The following is a 20,806-nucleotide window of genomic DNA, read 5'->3' as shown; positions in this document are numbered from 1 at the left end:
CAGCATGGAAAAGAAAATAGAAATGATGATCATAAACCAGGAATAAATGAAGAATATAATGTCTGAAATGAAAAAAACACTAGAAGGAATTAAAATCAGGCTAGATGATTCAGAGCACCAAATCAGTAAGCTAGAAGACATGGTAGAAAGAAATACTCAGGCAGAGAACAAAACAAAAAAAGACTCAAAAAGAACAAAGGACACTTTAAGTGAACTTCAGGACAACATGAAACGTAACAACATTCATGTAGTAGTAATATCAGAAGATGAAGAAATAGAGCAAGGGATAGAAAACCTGTTTGAAAAAATAATAACAGAAAATTTCCTTAACTTGGTGAGGGAAAAAGTCATGCAACTTCAGGAAGCACTGAGAGTTCCAATTAAGAGGAACCCAAAAGGCCTACTCCAAGATGCATCATAATTAAAATGTCAAGTGTTAAAGACAAGGAAAGAATCTCAAAGGTAGCAAAGGATAAACTACATGTAACATAAAAGGGGAGCTCCAGTTAGGCTATCAGCAGGTTTCTCAACTGAAACACTACAAGCCAGAAGGAATTGGCATGAAATAGTCCAGGTAATGAAAAGCAAGGATCTACAGCAAAGACTACTCTATCCAGCAAAGTTCTCATGTAAAATGGTTGGTGAAACAAAGAGCTTCCCAGACAAAAGAAAGCTAAAAGAGTACATCTCCACTAAGCCAGCACTGTAATAAATGCTAAAGGGACTGCTATAAAAAGAATAAGAAAGAAAGAGAGCCAGAGAGGGAGGGAGGGAGAGAGAAGGAGAGACAGAGAAACAGAGAGATAGAGAGATAGAGAGACATAAAGGGAGAGAGAAACATGGGTATGGAAAAATAGGAATGAATAAGTACCTATCAATAATAACCTTAAATATAAATGGATTAAATGTTCCAGTCAAAAGACATAGGGTAGCTGAATGGATAAGAAAACATGACCAGCATATATGCTATCTATAAGAGACCCAACTCAGAACAAAAGACCTACACAGGTTGAAAGTGAAGGGATGGAAAAAAATATTTCAAGCAAACAGATATGAAAAGAAAGCTGGGGTAGCAATACTTAGATCAGGCAAAATAGACTTCAGAACAAAAGCCATAATAAAGGACAAAGCAGGTCACTATATAATACTTAAAGAATCAGTCCAACAGCAAGATACACCCCTTGTAAATATATATGCAGCAAACATAGGAGCACCTAAATATATAAAGAAAATTTTGGAGGACTTCAAAAAGATATTGACAACAACATAGTATAATAGGGGATTTTAACATCCCACTGTCAAAAATGGATAGATCTTCCAAACAAAGAATCAACAAGGATATTGTGGAACTGAATGATACTCTACATCAAATGGACTTAACTGATATATACAGAACCTTTCACCTGAAAGAAGCAAAATACATATTCTTTTCAAATGCACATGAAAGATTTTCAGATATAGACCACATAATAGCACACAAAACAAGCCTCAAAAAATTTAAGAAAATTGAAATCATATCAAGCATTTTCTCAGATCACAATGGCTTCAAATGAGAAACCAACTTCAAGGAAAAAAACTTAAAAGCAATCAAATCCATGGGGACTGAATATGTTATTAAACAATGAATGGGAAAACAATGAGATCAAGGAATAAGTCAAAAAGTTTCTGGAAACAAATGAAAATGAATATACAACAGCCCTAAACTCATGGGACACAGCGAGGCAGTCCTAAGAGGAAAGTTTACAGCAATACAGGTCTACCTAAAGAAGATAGAAAAATCCCAAATAAACATCCTAAACCTACATCTACAAAAACTGGTGTAACAACAACAAATAAAGCCCAGAGTGAGTAGAAGGAAAACAATAATCAAGATCAGAGAAGAATTAAATGACATAGAAAGGAAAAGAACAATTAGAAGGATCAATAAATCCAGGAGTTGGTTCTTTGAAAAGATAAACAAAATCAACAGACCTTTAATCAGACTGATCAAGAAAAAAAGAGAGAGGACCGAAATAAATAAAATCAGAAATGAAAGAGAAGTTACAACTGATACCACAGAAATACAAAGGATTGTTAGAAATTACTATAAACAACTATATGCCAAGAAATTTGATAACCTGAGGGAAATGGACAAATTTCTAGGAACATACAATCTGCCAAAATGGAACCAAGAAGAACCAGAAAGCCTGAACAGACTGATAACAACTAGTGAAATTGAAGCAGTAATAATAAAAACAAAAACAAAAAAACCAGCATACAAGTGCTCTGGACCAAATGGCTTCACAGGTGAATTTTACCGAACATTTAGGAAAGGGCTAACTCCTTCTGAAACTATTCCCAAAAATTCAACAAGAAGGAAGACTCCAAAACTCTTTTTATAAGACCAGTATCATTCTAATTCCAAAGCCAGGTAAAGACACAACAAAGAGAAACATACAGGCCAATATCTCTGATGAACATAGATGCTAAAATCCTGAACAAAATACTGGCGATCTGGATTCAGAAATATATTAAAAAGATTCAAGGATGGTACAATATTTGAAAATCAATAAATGTAATACATCCCATAAAACAATGAGGTACAAAAATCACATGAATATATTGGTAGGTGCTGAAAAAGAACTTGATAAAATCCAGCATCCATTTATGATAAAAACACTCAGCAAATTTGGAATAGAGGGAGCATACCTCAACATAATAAAAACCATATATGAAAAACCTACAGCTAACATCCTACTCAATGGGCAAAAAAAAGCTTTCCCCTTAAGATTAGGAAAAACACAAGGATTTCCATTCTCATCACTCTTCTTCCACATAATATTGGAATTTCTAGCCATAGTGATCAGACAAGAAAAAGAAATAAAATGCAACCAAATTGGAAAGCAGAAAGTAAAAACTGTCATTATTTGCAGACAATATGATAGTATACCTAGAAAACACTATGGTGTCCAAAAAAAAAAAACAAAAAACAACAAACTACTTGACATAATAAGTAAATCTGGCAAAATAGCAGGATACAAACTCAATATTCAGAAATCAATGGCATTTTTTAAAACCAACAATGAAATATCAGACACAGAAACTAGGAAAAAAATACCATTTACTATAGCAATAAGAAAAATAAAGTACCTAGATATAAACTTAACCAAGGAGGTAAAAGACCTGTACTCAGAAAACTATACATCATTGAAGAAAGAAATTAAGGAAGATATAAATAAGTGGAAGCATATACCATGTTCATGGATTGGAAGAATTGACATCTTTAAAATGACCATAATTCCCGAAGCAATCTATAGATTCAATGAAATGTTAAAATACCAATGGCATATTTCACAGGTTGAGAAAAAATATTTGAAAAATTTATATGGAACCAAAAAAGACCCTGAGTATCCTCAGAAATCTTAAGAATGAGTAACAAAGTAGGAAAGATCACAATACCCAATATTAAACTATACTACAAAACCACTGTAATCAGAATAGTCTGGTACTGGCATAAGAACAGACAAACAAACCAAAGGAATAGAATAGAGAACCCAGAAATAAACCAAAGTCTCTACTGTCAATTAATATTTGACAATGGGGGCATAAACATACAACAGAGTAAAGATTGCCTCTTCAATAAATAGTGTTGGAAGAACTGGACTGCTATAAGCATAGAATGAAACTAGATCACCAACTTACACCATACACCAGATTAAACTCAAAATGGAGAAAAGACTAAAATATAAGTCATGACAAGATAAAAGTCCTGGAAGAAAGCATAGGCAGGAAAATTTCAGATACCACATGTAGCAATATTTTTGCTGATATATCTCCCAGGGCAAGGGAAATAAAGGAAACAATAAACAAATGGGACTACATCAGACTGAGAAGCTTCCATTGCATGGCTAAGGAAATGAACATCAAATTGAAAAGGAAACTGACTGTGTGGGAGAATATATTGGCCAACAATACATTGGACAAGGATTTGATCTCCAAAATATTTTAAAAACTCATTTGACTCAACATGAGGAAGACAAACAATTGAATTAAAAAATTCAAGGAGCAAAGGAGCTGAACAGACATTTCTTCAAGGAGGAAATACAGAGGACCCAGAGTCATATGAAAGGATTCTCAGCATCACTAGCCATCAGAAAGATGCAAATTAAAACCACAATGAGATATTACCTCACACCTGTCAGAATGGCCATCATTAATAAATTAACAAACAAGAAGTGCTGGGGAGAATGCAGAGAAAAGAGAACTTTAGTGCACTATTGGTGGGAATGCAGACTGGTGCAGCCACTGTGGAAAATAGTATGGAATTTCCTCAAAAAATTAAAAATGGAACTCCTTTTTGACCCAGTGATTCCACTGCTGGGAAAATACCCTAAGAATCCAAAATCACCAATTCAAAAATGTTTATGCACCCCTATGTTCATAGCAGCGCTATTTATAATAGCCAATGCTGGAAACAGCCTAAGTGCCTGTCAGTAAAGAGTGGATCAATAAATTTCCATTGGTACATTCACACAATGGAAACTATGCAGCAGAAAGAAAGAAGGAACTCCTACCTTTTGTGACAGCATGGATGGAAATGGAGAACATTATGCTAAGTGAAAGGAGCCAGTTGATGAAAGATAAATATGATATGATCTCACCTATAATAAGAATCTAATGAACAATCTAAACTAACAAACGAAATAAAACCACAGGCATGGAAACTTGGAGTGGACTGAAAGTGACCAGAAGGGAAGGTAGAGGGGGATGATAATGGAAGGAAGGGGAAGAGACTAGATAAAGAAAATGTATGAATGACTCACAGACATGGACAACAGTATGGGAATTGACAATGGGAGCAGGCAATGGGATGGGCAGAGGAGGACAAAGGGGGAAAATTGAGACAACTGTAATAAAATGACAAGAAAAATGATTAAAAATTAGCAAATAGTATTCAGCAATATATGAAAACAATTATATACCATGATTTTGTAGGGTTTATTCTGGAAATACAGGGCTAGTTAATTATATGAAATCAATAAATCTATCATGTTGATGGCCTAAGGAATAAAACTCATATGGCCATATCAATCAATGTAGAAAAACCAGTCTATAAAATTTGATGCCCATTCATTATAAAAATGCTCAGAAAAAAATCAGAATAGAGGGGAAATTTTACTTGACAAAAACAAGTTTAAAAACCTTTAGGTAACATTATGCACAATGGTGAAAATCTGAGTACTTTTCCCCTAAGATTAGGAACAAGATAAAAATTTCTGTCATCACCACTAATATTCAAATATAGTTCCAGAAGTTCTAGCTACTGAATAAGGCAAGGTTAAGGAAAATTCACACAGATCAGAAAAGAAGTTGCTGTTGACATGATTGTTTACATAGAAAATATATATAGAATCTATAAAAAAGCCTATTACTAATATGTGATTTGTATCAAGGTTGGTTGGATTTGTATATGCTAGCAATGGACACATGGCAACCAAAATTAAATATACAATGCCATTTACAATCACTCAAAAAATAAAATACTTAGTTGTAAATATAAGAAGTGTACTAGACTTGTTTCTGAAAACTATACAATGCTGATGAAAAAAATTAAAGATCACCTAAATAAATGGAGAGATAAACCATATTCACTAATTGGAAAAGTAAAAATAATAAAGATGTGGATTCTTTCCAAATGAGTATACAGATTTAACAAAATTTTTATCAAAATTCCAGCAAGAATTTGTACAGACATAGATAATATTATTCTCAAATTTACATGAAAAGACAAATAAGAATAGCTTAAAAGTTTTTGAGAAGGAAAAGTAAAACATGATGAATTTGTCTACCCAATTTCAAGACATTATGTAGCTCTTAGAATCAAGACTGTGGTATTGGTGGGAAGATAGACAAATTGCGTAGTGGAACAGAACAGAAGACCCAGAAGTAGACATATTCATATATGCCAAGTTGATTTTTAAAAATAAGATATAAAAACAATTCAATGGAGAAGACAAGCTTTTCAACCAATGGTGCTGGAACAGTTGGGTTTATAGGTCAAAAAATGAACCTATACCTGAATCTAACTCTTAAAAATTAACTCAAACTGATAATGAAGTTAAGTGTAAAATTATAAAATCTTAGGAAAAAAATTGATGAAAATCTTAAAGGTCTAAAGCTTGGTAAATAATTCTTGGAATTGACAAAAATGCATGCTTCTTAAAGGGAAAATTAATAAATTGAGTCAAATCAACATTAAAAACTTTTGTTCTGTGAAAGAATTGGTAAAGAAGATGAAAAGACCAGCCACAGATATAACTTGTCTGACAAAGGACTAGTGTGTGGATTATATAAAGAAATCTTAAAATTCAACAGTTAAGAAAATGTAATTAGAAAATAGAGCGAAGAAATGAAGAGAATATTCACCTAAAATAATATACAGATGACATGTGAGCACATAAAACATCATTAGCCATTAGGGAAAAGCAAATTTAAACCACAATTAGCTATCACTATATATCTTTTAAATGGTTAAAGCAAAAAAAAAATTGTGGCAATAATCGCTGTTGAGGATGTTAAGAAACTGGATTGCTTATACATTGACAATAGGAATATGAAATTGTACATCCACTCTAAAAAACAGTTTGTAAGTTTCATTAAAATTTTTTAAAAAGTTATCTACCATATGACCTAGCAATTGCATTTGTGGGCATTTATCAGAGAGAAATTAAGACTTATGTTTATACAAAAACCTTCACATGTATGTTTACATTCATTATAGCCCCAAACTGTATACAAGGCAGATATCCTTCAATAGGAAAATATTTAAAACAAACTGTGACACACCCATATCATGGATTGCTACTCAACAATGAAAAGGAATAAATCATTGAATAAAAGGAACACCTGTATGAATCTACAATGAATTATGCTGAAGGAAAATAGTTGATCTCAATGAGTTGTAATACTCTTTGAGTTATTTTATATAATATTTATGAAATAAAAAAAATTATAGAAATGGAGAACAGATTAATGGTTACCATAGGTTAAGAAGGGGATCAGGCAACATGAAAGTAGATATGGCTATAAAAGGACAATATTAGAGATCCTTATGGTGATGGAAATGTTCTGTGTCAATATCCTCATTATGACATCTAACTACAATATGGAAGGTGTTATCATAGGGAAAAAGTAGGCAAATGATATTTGGAATTTCTCTGTATTATTTCTTACAACAGCATGTGAATCTAAAATTATCTCAAAATAAGGAGGCCACCTTCAAACCTTAAGTCTGTAACTGGTCTGGTGAGGCCAGAGCCAGCATCTAACCTCTTTCCTTAGCCTGTGTGGGCCATTCTCATTGAAGGCACCCGCCAGCTGTGCAATGTGGATTTCCAAAACAAGAAGGTGGTTTAACTGGGCACAAGGCTGGGCATCATGTGGATCTTGGCAGCAATGCAGGGCAGAGTTGGCTGCATGATCAAGCCTAAAAGCGGGGCTGGAGCAAAGTTTCCAGGCTTCATGGGAGGTAGACTAAAGAAGGCTTGATTGGGCTGCTGTGTGAAGGAAAGAAACCTGATGGTGCTAGCTGAGGTAAACTGTGAGAAAGATTTTGTTTCAAGATACCTAAAATTTCAACAGTTAGTCTAGCAATGAGCCCTTGGAACCATGTTGCATTGTCAGAGACTAAAGGATCAACTCTCCACATGCAGTTAAGGCTTCTTGAATTTCTTTGAGCTCTCTGAACTTCCTGTGGGCCTGAGAGAGAACCTCTCTCAAGGATCAGCTGGCCGTAGAAATTGACAAGTGTATGACTGGAATCTTGGGGAAGAGACAGTGAGGAGGGAAGAAGGATAAGGCACCTAAATGAGCCAAGTCCCATGACCAGGCCTGCAGGAAGAGGAGACAGTGGGAAGATTGAAAAAAAAAACTGAAAAGAAAAGAGCATTACTTTTAGGTGCTCTCCACTATTGTTCTCTGAACCATTCCATTGGATGACAATCTTGCCAGGGTCCAGCAAGAAGACATCACCTTGGTTAAAACTGGTGCAGCTCATTTCTACCTGCAGATGAACAGTAGACATTGTTCAAGAGGAATTCTTAGGTACTAGACAGAGAGGCCCCGGTCCTAGGGCAGACAGTGGGCAGGACATATTTCAGTGTCTCTCCACATATAACAGCTGCTTCACATCATATAAGTTGGTCTCCACATGTTTTATCCCAGGAGGCCGTACTCTACTTCTTGTAGCTGAGGGAATATCCATTTAGTTATTTATTGAGCACCTGCTATGTGACAGGTAGGAAGGAAACAGTGGTGAATTACACAGTTGCAGTCTCTGCCCATGTGGGTGATGGCAGTAAATAAGCAAGATAAATATAGATGGTGGTAACCACTGATATTGAAGTAGACACAGCGATGGATTTTTTGTCAGAGTGGTCAAGGAAATCTTCTAGGACAGAATGACATTCCAGCTGAGATATTAAAATGAGTAGGAACCAACAACCAAATAACTAGTGGAAGAACATCAGTGATAGAGTCCCCTCAGCATGGAAGAACTTGTTTTATTCTAGGAACTGTGTGAATATCAGTGTGTGATGGGGAAAAGGGTGCAAGTCAGGCAGCAGCAGGAGCATTAATGATACCATGGCCTTAGGACCAACCCACTCCAGGAATCAGTTCTCCTACCCCTGGCATTCATCTTGAACAGTCTCCATCCCAGGCATCCCACAATGTAAAGGACATGCAGAAAGACACCCTAGAGTAGATAGGTTTTGTCTTTGGGTTCCCTGGTGACTCAGGGTGGTTCCCTGTGCTCAGCAGTTCCTCAAGTTAGTGGAGACTGCTGATGTGCAAGAAAGTAGCCTTAGACCAGCCTCAGAATTCTTGGGCTCATTGAAATTTTTCTTCTTGATTTCAAACTTGAATGCAAAGTTTTGAGTTAATCAAACTCATTTGTTCATGGAACACTATCATCATTGGCCTTTACCAGACCTCTCTCTTGTTTTAAGTATTTATATATTCTATTTTATCTGCATACCCTACTCCCAGTCCTCTTTCTGCCACAGGCAACTATTCTAACATTTTAACATCTATCTTTTAATTTTTATACTGGTAAAATGTGGTCTGTTGTTTTGTGTGCCTATATTTTTATAAAACAGAAATCGGCATTCTGTTTCATAAAAAATTATCTCAAAGAAGGTTAAGTTATCCACTCCAGGAAGACAAACAACCCAATTAAAAATGCGCAAAGGACTTGAACAGACACTTCTCCAAAGAGGACATACTAAGGGCCCAGAGACGTATGAAAAGATGCTCAGCATCACAAGCCATCAGAGAGATGCAAATTAAAAGCACAATGAGATACCATTTCACACCAGTCAGAATGGATGTCATGAACAAATCAACAAGCAAGTGCTGGCAAGGTTGTGGAGAAAAGGGAACCCTAGTGCATTGTTGGTGGGAATGCAGACTGGTGCAGCACTGTGGAAAACAGCATGGAATTTCCTCAGAAAACTAAAAATGGAACTGCCTTTTGACCCAGCAATACCACTTTTGGGATTATATCCTAAGGATCCTGAATCACCAATTCAAAAGAACCTGTGCACCCCTAAGTTCATAGCAGCACAATTTATAATAGCCAAGTGCTGGAAGCAACTCAAGTGTCCATCAGTAAATGAGTGGATGAAAAAACTGTGGTATGTTTACAGAATGGAATACTATGCAGCAGAAAGAAAGAAGGAGATCCTACCCTTTGAGACAGCATGGATGGAACTGGAAAGCATTATGCTAAGTGAAATAAGCCAGGTAGTGAAAGAAAAATACCATATGGTCTCAAAACAAACAAGCAAGCAAAATACAGAGACATTGAAATAAAGAACAAACTGACAATAACCAGAGAGGGGGAGGGAGAGGGATAATAAGGGAAGCACCATCAAGGAACATGTAAAAGGACACATGGACAAAGCCAAAGGGGTTAGTTTTGAGGGTGGGAGGTGGGGATGGATGGAGCGGTGGGACATGGTGGGTGAAAATGGAAACAAGTGTAGTTGACAATAATAGAAAATTAAAACAAAAATAAATTGGATCTTAAAGAAACAAATTTAAAAAGGCAGTTTAAAAAATATAATTTAAAAATAAAAAATATATAAAAAGTATTTAAATAAATTAAAACTATATAAAATATATGTATTTTTAAATTTTTATTGAAATTATTGGAATGGCATTGTTAATAAATTACATGTTTCAAGTGTATAATTTTATATCATCTATGTATTATATAAGCATATGATATATTGTATATTCACCACCCCAAGTCAAGTTTCCCCCTTTACCCTCTTCTACCTCTTCCACCCCCTTTCCCTCTTGTAATCATCATACTGTTGTCTGTGTGTATGAGGGGTTTTTTAATTGGCATTCTATTACATAAAAATTATCTCAAAATAAAGTTCCATTTTAAAATATAAAAAATATAAAATGCATTTAAATAAATTTAAAATGTATAAAAATATTCAAAAAGCAAATATTATGGGTGGAGGGTATGTATGCATTCAAAATCCTATCATTTTATATTCATTTACCTATTTTGTTACCATTTATCAAGCCACACACATTTTGCCTGCCCCAATCTGATGTTTGTGGTCACTGAAGCATAATGTTTGCTTTATATTACGATGTGTGAAAGGATACCTGGAAGAATTTTGTTTTTTTCATAGCTGTGATTCTGTACAAGTGCATTCCTGTGTAAAGTTTCATATGTTTATTGAAATGAGTGTATATTTTCATATGCATTTATGGTTGTGTTTATGTGGGTGGTAGTTTGTTTAGTATTTTGTGTGTGTGTGAGAAGGCACAAGATAATATATTGGAGTGTGCAAAAATACTAGGACTTAAAAAAATCCTATACTTGCATTTATTTATTTCTTTGTATTCCATAATGTACATTTCATATTTGTCCATAGGATATAATATTAATATTTGTATTAGCACAGTTCAGTGTTGTCTATACATAAATATGTACATCTATATTAGGGAACATGCTAATTGTCAATATTTTAAATAGCACTTGCAGTTTGTAGACCACTGTTTTAGGAAATTGCAAGTAGTTTGGTATAGCTGGAGAAAAGAATGTATGTGAGGAATTGGCAGGAAGTAAAAATTGGAGAGTTAGCATTCACCCTACCCTTAATGGTCTGAACTCCATACTAGTATTTATCTGCAAAATAGAAAAAACTTCCTCCAAAAAAAATAATTTAAAAAAAGGGATAATATAGGTGAACTGTAATTGATAAACTGTTGAGAAAGGGTATTAAGGATAATATTGGTTAGTGTAATCACAACAGAAAACTTCGACAGGCTTGCTTACACAAGTATTTAAACTATTTTTATGTTTTAACACAACTTTGAATAATATCAAATGAAAAGCAACTCACTGGGGAAAATATTATAAACATATAAAGTATATACAAGGTTAATACCCTCACTAAATTAAGAACACTTACAGATAAGGTTTTAAAAAGATAACTCAATAGAAAAATTGGCAGGGGACATGAACAGGGAATAACAATAGAAGAGATGCAAATGACCCATGATCACATAAAAAAAAAGTTGTTCCCCATTACTCTAAATCAAATAAATATAAGTCTGATCAACAACTAAAAATCAATTCTTCACCTATAAAATTGTAAAAATAATAATACCCACTTTCATGAGGATATAAAAGACAAGCCAAATATATACAGTATAAATAGGAACATAAATTACTTTATCAGAAAAAAAATAAAATGTAAGTGTGGTAAATAGTTTTGAAAAGGGACAGATTGAAGGCAGCATAGTACCAATTAAGAAACTATTACATAACTCAGGTAGTAGCAGTATAAATGGAAAGTAGAGAACAGGTTACAGACACACTAAGATATAAGACTTAGAATGGAAATTGAAATTTAAGAAGGAGTCAAGGATGACTCCTGAGCCTCCACCATTGACTGCTAAATGGATTGTGGAATAATATAAATCCTACCTGACTTTAATAGGGAGATTACACCTCCCCACACACAAAGTATTTCTCATTCCTTTTTCTCTTTGGGACAAAATGTAATTTTCTCCATCTCTTTTTCTTAAAATTAGACTGTGTTTCTTTGTTCAGTACAAACAAATATAAAGAGCTATAATGCATTAGAAAGTCACTGTAGGATCTTTACCTACATGTTCAATTTACTTTTTATAACACCGTGAGGTAGCTGTTATTCTTATTTTACAGATGAGCAAACACACTCAAAGACAGTGATTTGTACAAGAATGTGTGTGTGAGGGAAGTTTAAGATTTGGATTATAGAATTTGAATCCAGATTTATTGGTCAGTGCTTTCTGAATGGGCATTCTTTGCACCATAGACTTAGACAACAGTCATTTACAATGTAGATAAAGTATGAAAAGTTAGGCAAATGAAAGCCTTTCACCTTGGCAAAGACTCTCCCTGGTAAAGAAGATTCACTCAGCTACAGCTTCTGCTCAAAACTGTCATGGAGCCTAGATTCTGACAGTCTATTCTGTCAGCTGTGTTTAGTTCCACTGGGCGCTTCCAACTAGGCTAGACGTTCTGTGATTGATACCTTTCAGTATCCAACTGAGTTATACAAATGAAAAAACTGTTCCTGGGATGACCTTTACATTTCATTTACTCAAGGCCTTAAATGCCAAGCCTGAGGCCTATCTTCAGCATTCATTCTTTCATAAATGCATATCTTTAGCCTACAATCATTCTTTCATAAATTCATATCTTTAGCCTACAAACTTGTAGTGACTGTATGACAAGCCCTATATTGGGCTCTGACCATTCAAATAATTAGAGTGACTCTATTCACATCTAGATAGAGAGTAGAGAGAAAATCCTAACATTGAAATAGAGGGTTATATGTGCTGTGATATTGTTAATCTGTGGAGTGTGCTGTGGTACGAAACCTAGTGCTTAGGGAAGACTTCTTGGTGGAGGTGGTACTTGTCCTGAGCCAGATGGAGAGGGAGTGAGGAAAGCATATGAGAAGATATGGAGGAGCATAGCACATGAGGAACAGAATGGGCTTGAGATGAGGTATAGAGGTTTTCAGACATCAATAATTAGATATTTGCATACCGGACAAAGTAAATGGGGCTTGAACCTGAAGAAAGTGGGTGATTATTGCATAATCATTGGCAGGGAAGTAACTGGGTCAAATTTGCATATTAGGAAAAACACTGTAAATGAAGACAGGGTAATCAGTTGGTTATTTGTAGAAGTTCATGAAACAGTGAGATCTGAGCTAAGGCTGAGTCAGGAAAGAAAGTTATTTACTGGACTGGGTGACTGTGCATGAGAATGAGAGAAAAGGAAGGATCTGAGATGATTCCCAGATTTTTGGCATGGCTGACTGGGTGGATGAAATGCCACTTATGAACCTGCAAGAGCAACAGGTTTGCAAAGATGATGAGTTTTAGACATGTTAAATTTGAAGGATCTATGAGACATTCATGTGGAGATGTCAGGCATTCAATTCAAGTATCTGAAGTTTAAGAGAGGGACATGGGCTATATATTTTTTATTCATCAGTACTATCACTATCAGTGATTTTAGCCCTGGCTGGTGTGGCTCAGTAGATTGTGTTCCAGCCTGAGAATCAAAGAGTCGCTGGTTCAATTCCCAGTCAGGGCACATGCCTGGATAGCAGAGCAGTCCCCAGTAGGGGGCGCTTGAGATGTAACCACACATTGATGTTTCTCTCCCTTTCTTTCTCCCCATTTCCCTGCTCTCTAAAAATAAATAAATCTTGAGAAAAAAATTTAAAAAGCACTATCTGTGATTTTACAAGGATTAAATAATATGGATATCGATAATATGTATATGCTTGTTATTTAGTTGTTGAACATACTGAATATTTACATACTGAATATTATATACTTACACTTTTTTCACAGGTAAAACCAAAGTAAATGATAACTACCACTTATACTATTTGCCATGAATTGTGCTGTTTAATTATTTAGTGTTCAGCATAAATCTTTTATGTAAGAATAATTATTCTTATTTTTCGTTTTAGTTGAGTACAGGAAACAGTGTAAATAGGCCAAGGCCAGCTAGCGCCAGAAGTAGCAACTCGGAAGCCAGTGTTCTTTCTTATCTCTCACTTTCTGGGTTGGGTTGCAATAGTACTAACAATGGGTTGCATTACACACAGGCAGCTGCTGGGAAGGCTTTACTCCGCCCCCATTTCTGGCCCAGAACCCAGCAGGTAATGACTAACGAGCTCCTGTGGAATTGTGGGTAGTTATCGGACATGTAAATGAAAGGATTCTTAAACAGCTCCTTGCTTAGTCTTTTGTCCTCATTTTGCCCAGGGTGAACTCGACTCTCAGGCACTAGGACCGTGCGGAATCCAGGCTGCTATGGCACCTCTGCTCACCGCCAGAATCCAGTTGCTGCTTCTGCAGACGATGGGCTTTCTCATTGGCCTAATAGGTAAAGCAGCTCGAGCCTTTGGCGGCCCCAAGTTTGGCTCCATGACCACACCGCCTGTGGTTGAACCATTACTACTGCTTTCGGGGGTGCAGCTGGCCAAGCTGATCCGATTGAGGAAGGTGAGAGTACACCGCGGGCTGATTCAAAAGGTGGTAGAGAAACGGGTCTTTCAGTGGAACTAAACTCCAGGAAGTTTTATGGTGGTGGTTGTGATGCTAACGAGTTTGGATTTGGTGGAAATCAATTTCATTCCCACCCTCCCACTAGAGCGACAGAGGAGGGGCATTCATTGGGGGTAAAAGGAGACTTCTGGGAGTTGTAGTATGTTTATATTCAGAGCATTTGCTGTAGGTATCAGCTGGACTATTTTGGCACCATTCATATTCCTTATTGTCCATTTGTCCTGTTTGTAATAATTGTGTGGGAATAAATCAGGTGTGGTTTACAAACTGATTCTGAGGGAAATTCATTACTTCTTGAGCTCCCTGCCCCCACCCTATCTGCTGCTTCTCATTCAAGTGATTTTTATATTAAAAAAATAAGTAGTGATTTTTATATTAAAAAAATAAGTACCTGCTATAGGTATGCCTGCCCTAGGATAATAATAGTTGTTGCTACTCTATATTTAGTGCATAGTACATGTCAAATGCTGTGCAGGGTACTTAAACATATTATGTCTTACTGATGTAATTCTCTAGGTAATATCCCCAATTTTACACATGAGGAACTTGACTTAAAATGATTTGCACAAATACACAAAAATTAGTGGAAATTATTAATCCAAAGATTTAAACAATTCCAACAATCATTCTCTCTAGAGTTGTGCAAACAGGGCCATTTATTTCTCTATCATATGAATAGTTAGTTAGTTCCCTAGAGATCTTGGGTTATAGTCTAGTATTCTTTCTTTATTTCACTCTTGTCTTTATCCCTCTGTTGTCTCATTTGTTTTTCCTCATTGTTTTATTACCATGATCTAGAATGCCTTTTTCACACTCCTGGTATAACCTTTCAATGACATTTCCTGCATTTTGCTTGTATCTTGTCTCAACCTTTTGTCCCCCATGCATGTTTTTACTAACAACTGGGGAGTGAGATGTAGTGGAAAGACAATAGGTTTAAAATTTTGGTCTCCCTCTTCATAGTTCTAGGACCCTGGGCAAAGGCTGCCTTGATAATTGCACATAATGCATGTCAAGCACCTGGCACATAAGTACAGGGTGTCATAGTGATTAGAAGGATGGACTCTGGAGCTAGACTGCCTGGATTGATAAATCCTGGATTTCCTAATTAACTATGCAATCTTGGAAACATCCCATAACCCTTTTTGTGCCTCTGGTATCCTGCAATAAAAATAGACATGATAATAGAATCTACTTTAAAGAGATGTTGTGAGGGTTAAGTTCATATATGTAAAACTCTTAAAAACACCACCTGCCATCATAGTCCAATATGTCTTACTATTATTACTGTCATCAGGTTTTTAGAAATGATAGCCATTATTAATATGTTATACTTACCCATGAAAAGAGATCATTTACATATACTTTACGTAAGTGTCCTGAAGGTAAGATACAATCTTATTTGTCCTAGTTCTCCCTCAGTCCCCCCAAGCTTCTACCTCCATCAATGCAGACATTAACAACTTCTTCCCATTCTTTCTTTGATACTTCCTTTCTCTAGAGCAGTGGTTCTCAACTGGAGTCAGTTTGTCCTCTAGGGGACATGTAACAATGTCTGTTGACATTTTTGGCTGTCACAACGGGGTGAAGTTGCTTTTGCATTGAGTGGGTAGATACCATGGATGCTGCTAAACATAAAATGTATAAGATAGTCCACTAAGTGACAAACAATTAACTGGCTCAAAATGTCAATAATACTAAAAATGAGAAACACTGCCCTGCACTATTTAATGTTTGAGAAAGCTGGCTTCCTTTCAGTCTTACTGCTAGGGACTAGGAGGAAGCCATTAAAAAATTAATGATGGTTTGACGTATTTTTTTCTGTGAGACTGGGTCACTTTCAGTTGCATTTTTGGTCAAGTCTAGAGTTCCAGATGAAATAACAATAGCTATCATTTATAGAATGCCTACTGTGTACTAGGAATTTTGTATATTTTATGTCTACTTCTCATATTAAACAGCAAGAAACTACTCTAAGATCTAGATGGAAGTGTAAATATGAGGGAGTTGACACTGTTACCTACTTAAAAAGTATTTACTCCTACAGATTGTATACATTCACTCAAGATGTTACCCACATGGATTCAAATGTTACCTTTTGGTGCCTGAATACATGAAAGGGTAAATTCTTACAATGGGTGAAGGAAAGTTCTAAAGTTCTGGTATCTTCAGTTTGCCTGGAGACCTACTTCAGAAAATTCAAGTATTTTCCTGTCTTCTTACTTACCCTGACTTTGCTGTCAGGATGGCCATTGTTTCCATTAGTCTTTATACTAATATTGCAGGCTTAAAGAAGCGAAAGAACTTACATGTATGACCCATGGACATAAACTAAGATGGGGTGAATGCTGGTGGGAGGGGGTATAAGATGGAGGGGGAGAAAGAGGAGGAAAAAACGGGATAACTGTAATAGCACAGTCGATAAAATGTACTAAAAATATCATTAAGTTAATAGCTGTTTTCCTAATGTTTCTGAAGGCCAAAGGTTTGCCTTTTATTTCTCCCCTATGGATCAGGACTTGGGTTTGTGATTTAACCTCTATGAGCTTCAGATTCCTTACTTGTAAAATGGTCATAAAATAGTACTTAACTTCATAAAGTACTCTGGATATTTCTATGGAATAATGGCTATGAAATACTTAACACATATTAAATAAAAATTAACTAACATTATAGGCTTTAGCCTTATCTTTCAGTAGGAAATAGGAAAATACAATTGTGGATGCTAGTCTTTATTGGGAGATTGTTTTGTTTTATTGTGGTTTTCTTTTTGTCCCTGCCACTTTATTTTGGTTTTATCAAACCCATTCTCATGATCTACAGCCACACTGCTAAGGTAAATATTTTGCTTAGATGTTTAAACATTATATTTTCATAGCAACCTTTTGAGATATGCATAATTATCGCCATCTTACAGATGAGGAAAGCAAAGTTTAGGTCTCTTGTCCAATGCTATACAGCTAGAAAGTGATAGAGCCAGGTCAGTTTGATTCTGTTTTGTATTATTTCATGAAAGAGTTATACTTCTTGATAACCCGCTCTCTGAACAATCAGTTCCCTCTGAGTCAATGTCAACTCTCTATATATTTCAGCCTTAGATTCCTAGGTAGTCTCTGTTTCATTATTCAGAATTCAAGCTATCACTATTTCATCTGAACTCCCACAGCCTCAGTTGGCCTCCAAGGCTGGACTTTACAAAAAGACATCAACTTATCATTATCACCACCATCCATTAATGGACCATAGTTTTTGTACACTTGGAAGTTTGATTTTGGTGATGATCCCAAAAGTGATGAGGTTATAGACATAAGTCCTATTCTCAAGTGACCTAATGACATGCAAATGAGGTTATCCTCATGTGTTGTTTTTAGTAGCAAATGCTTATAAATGTAAATCAGGATTTGGTTAAATTTGATAATAGTATACATACACACTTTAAAATTATATAGCAAATAAAACAGAATAAAGTGGCTTTTAATGTACAGGTATGGAATGAGTTCCAAGATACAATGTTGAATTTAAAAATACAAAGTGTGGAACCATTAATATAATATGCTATCATTTGTATAAAAAATACCTTTTCTCTCTCTCTCTAGAAAAATGCACAAAAACTGGAGAAGGGAACTGTGGGGGAATGTTAGGAGACAGGTAGGAAGGGACTTCGTTGTATACTCTTTTTTACCTTTAGATTTTTGAACCATATGTGCTCATATTATCTATTTATATTAATATAATCCATACTTAATAAAGAAATTAGAATTTTTTTACTGTTTACTTAAGTATCAGACATAAGAAAGGATGAAATACTGCCATTTGTGATAACATGGAAGGATCTTGAGAATATCATGCTAAGCAGAATAAGTCAGACAAAATAGGACAAGAGCCTTGTGATTTCACTTGTATGTGGGATATAAAACAGAATGCAAAGAACAAAAAAAACTCATACATGCTGACAAAAGGAGGGTGGTTACCAGAGGAGAAGGGAGATAGGGGGAGGATGAAGAGGGAAAATGGGGTCAAATATATGGTGACAGTAGGAGACTAGTTCTTACCCTTCTCGATAGCATGGATCTACCTGGAGAAAATTATGCGAAGTGAAGTAAGCCAGGTGGTGAAAGAAAAATATCACATCATCTTATTTATATGTAGAATCTAATGAACATAGTAAACTTATGAACAAAATAGTTACAGAAACTTAGATACAGACCGACAGCTGCTGGGGTGGAGGAGACAGGATGAAAGATGGTGAAGGGATTAACCAAAGAACATTTATGCACAACTCATGGACACAGTCAACAATATGCACATTGACTGAGGGAGGGGAGAGGGTAGGCCTGGATGGAGGTGAGGAAAGGGAGCAAAAACAGGAACAATTATAATAGCATAAATAGTCTAATTAATCTAATTAATTAATTAATTAAAAATAACAAGGAGAGTAGACTTTGTGGTGAGCAAACAATGCAATATACAGATGATATATTATAGAATTGTACACTTGAAACTTTTATAATGTTATTAACCAATGTCACCCTAATAAATTTAATTTAAAAACAATATGGTACTGCCATTAACAAGAGTAAAGTAGATCTAAAGAAATTGATATAGAAATAGTATTAAATTATGTTAAATGGTAAAAATGCATTTTTACCATTTTTGGAGCACAATGAATACAATATGATTTCTCTGTATAAGGGAGGTTGAGAGAGAGGGAGAGAGGGAAAAAAAGAGAATGGCTTTCAATTTTCATTTGTACCTTTCTGTAGTGATTAAATTTTCTAACCATGTACATATTCTTCATTTTTTCTTAGGCCAAAAGGGTTAATTTAACCTCAGTTAGCCTCAAAGCCTTCATCTGTAAAATGGGGATGTTACATGTGTTGATAAGGGGATTTCATGACATTAATAACTATAAAATATATGGCACATAATAAGTGTTCAGCAAACAGCAGTTATTGTATTACATTCTACCTCTAATGCCCATTTGTTTTTGTTCTTGTTGCTTGGCTGGGTCATATTCTCCATGCTACAAGTTCAATTAGAGTAGCAGTTGGAGCTTTTGAAGATCTGTCAAGTGGTATACTTTAGTGGAGTGGCCAGGCTTAAAGCCTTGGCTTGATGCTTAAGCCCTTAACTCTGGAAGTGTTTGTACATTAGACTAGAGCAGCAATTTTCAACCATTTTCATCTAAAGGCACACATAAACTAATTGCTGAAATTCTGTGACACACCAAAAAATGTATTTTTTGCTGATCTGAGAAAAAAAGATTTAGGTATAACTTAGATTTATTCACACCAGATAACTACTGTTGTGTTGACTGTTGTAATTTTTTTTTATTTTACAGCGTAAGGGAAGAGAGGTCAGTGCCCATGACTAAATAGTCAGGTATTCCATGTTTTAAAAATTCTTGCAGCACACTGGTTGAAAGTCACTGGACAAGAGAATTGATTTATGAAGATTGAAGTCACTATTCATGCACACTTTTAGAAAATATTTACTAAGAAACTACTAGGTAGAATACAATTCTAAAGAACAGGTAAGAATTAGCCCATAGAAAAGATACATGTAACATTCTCTTATTTTTTCAGTCTCCCCTGTGAGTATAGTTATATCTTCTTTGTCATTCTTAATATTAGTTCATTTTTTCTCTGTGTCCCTTTCCTCTTTCTCAGTTATTCTTGTCAGGATTTTTCACTTTTATATGTTTTAAAATTTACTTTTTAATGATCCTTTTAAACTGGATTTGTTGTTACTTTTGCCATTTTTGTCATTAAATTTCACCTTTATTTCCTCATACATTTTTATTTTTTAATTTTTAATTTCATTTGTAATTCTCTTTCTCATTTACTTTATTTTCCTATTATTTTAAATTGGATAGCTTATGTCATCTTTTCATTTTTATGGAAAAAAAAACATTTAGAACAGCTTTAGCTGTATTCTACAGGTTTTGATAAGAACAAAAACAAACTAAGCAAACAATTAGATAGGAACAGAATCATAGAAATGGAGATCACATGGAGAGTTATCAGTGGGGTAGGGGAGAATGGGGGAAAAGGTACAGGGAATAAGAAGCATAAATGGTAGGTACAAAATAGACAGGGGGCGGTTAATAGTATAGGAAATGGAGAAGCCAAAGAACGTGTATGTATGACTCACAGAC

At 35.2% G+C, this 20,806-nt stretch overlaps 1 protein-coding gene across 1 annotated transcript in view; it reads left to right on the top strand.

Annotated features, from left to right (window-relative positions):
- Window positions 1–14,277: 14,277 nt before the first annotated feature.
- Window positions 14,278–20,806, top strand: part of FAAH2 (fatty acid amide hydrolase 2) — a 68,384-nt gene continuing 61,855 nt past the window's right edge. The window contains exon 1 of the mRNA XM_045832873.1: window positions 14,278–14,586. Within this exon, the coding sequence (XP_045688829.1) occupies window positions 14,395–14,586 (192 nt within the window). The 5' untranslated portion in view covers window positions 14,278–14,394. The remainder of the gene's footprint in view (window positions 14,587–20,806) is intronic.

Source organism: Phyllostomus hastatus, unplaced genomic scaffold (genome assembly GCF_019186645.2).
Source record: "Phyllostomus hastatus isolate PE091 unplaced genomic scaffold, TTU_PhHast_1.1 phas_contig_10, whole genome shotgun sequence".
In the NCBI taxonomy this organism is placed as follows: Eukaryota; Metazoa; Chordata; class Mammalia; order Chiroptera; family Phyllostomidae; genus Phyllostomus; species Phyllostomus hastatus.
This window is presented reverse-complemented; position numbering and strand designations above follow the sequence as displayed.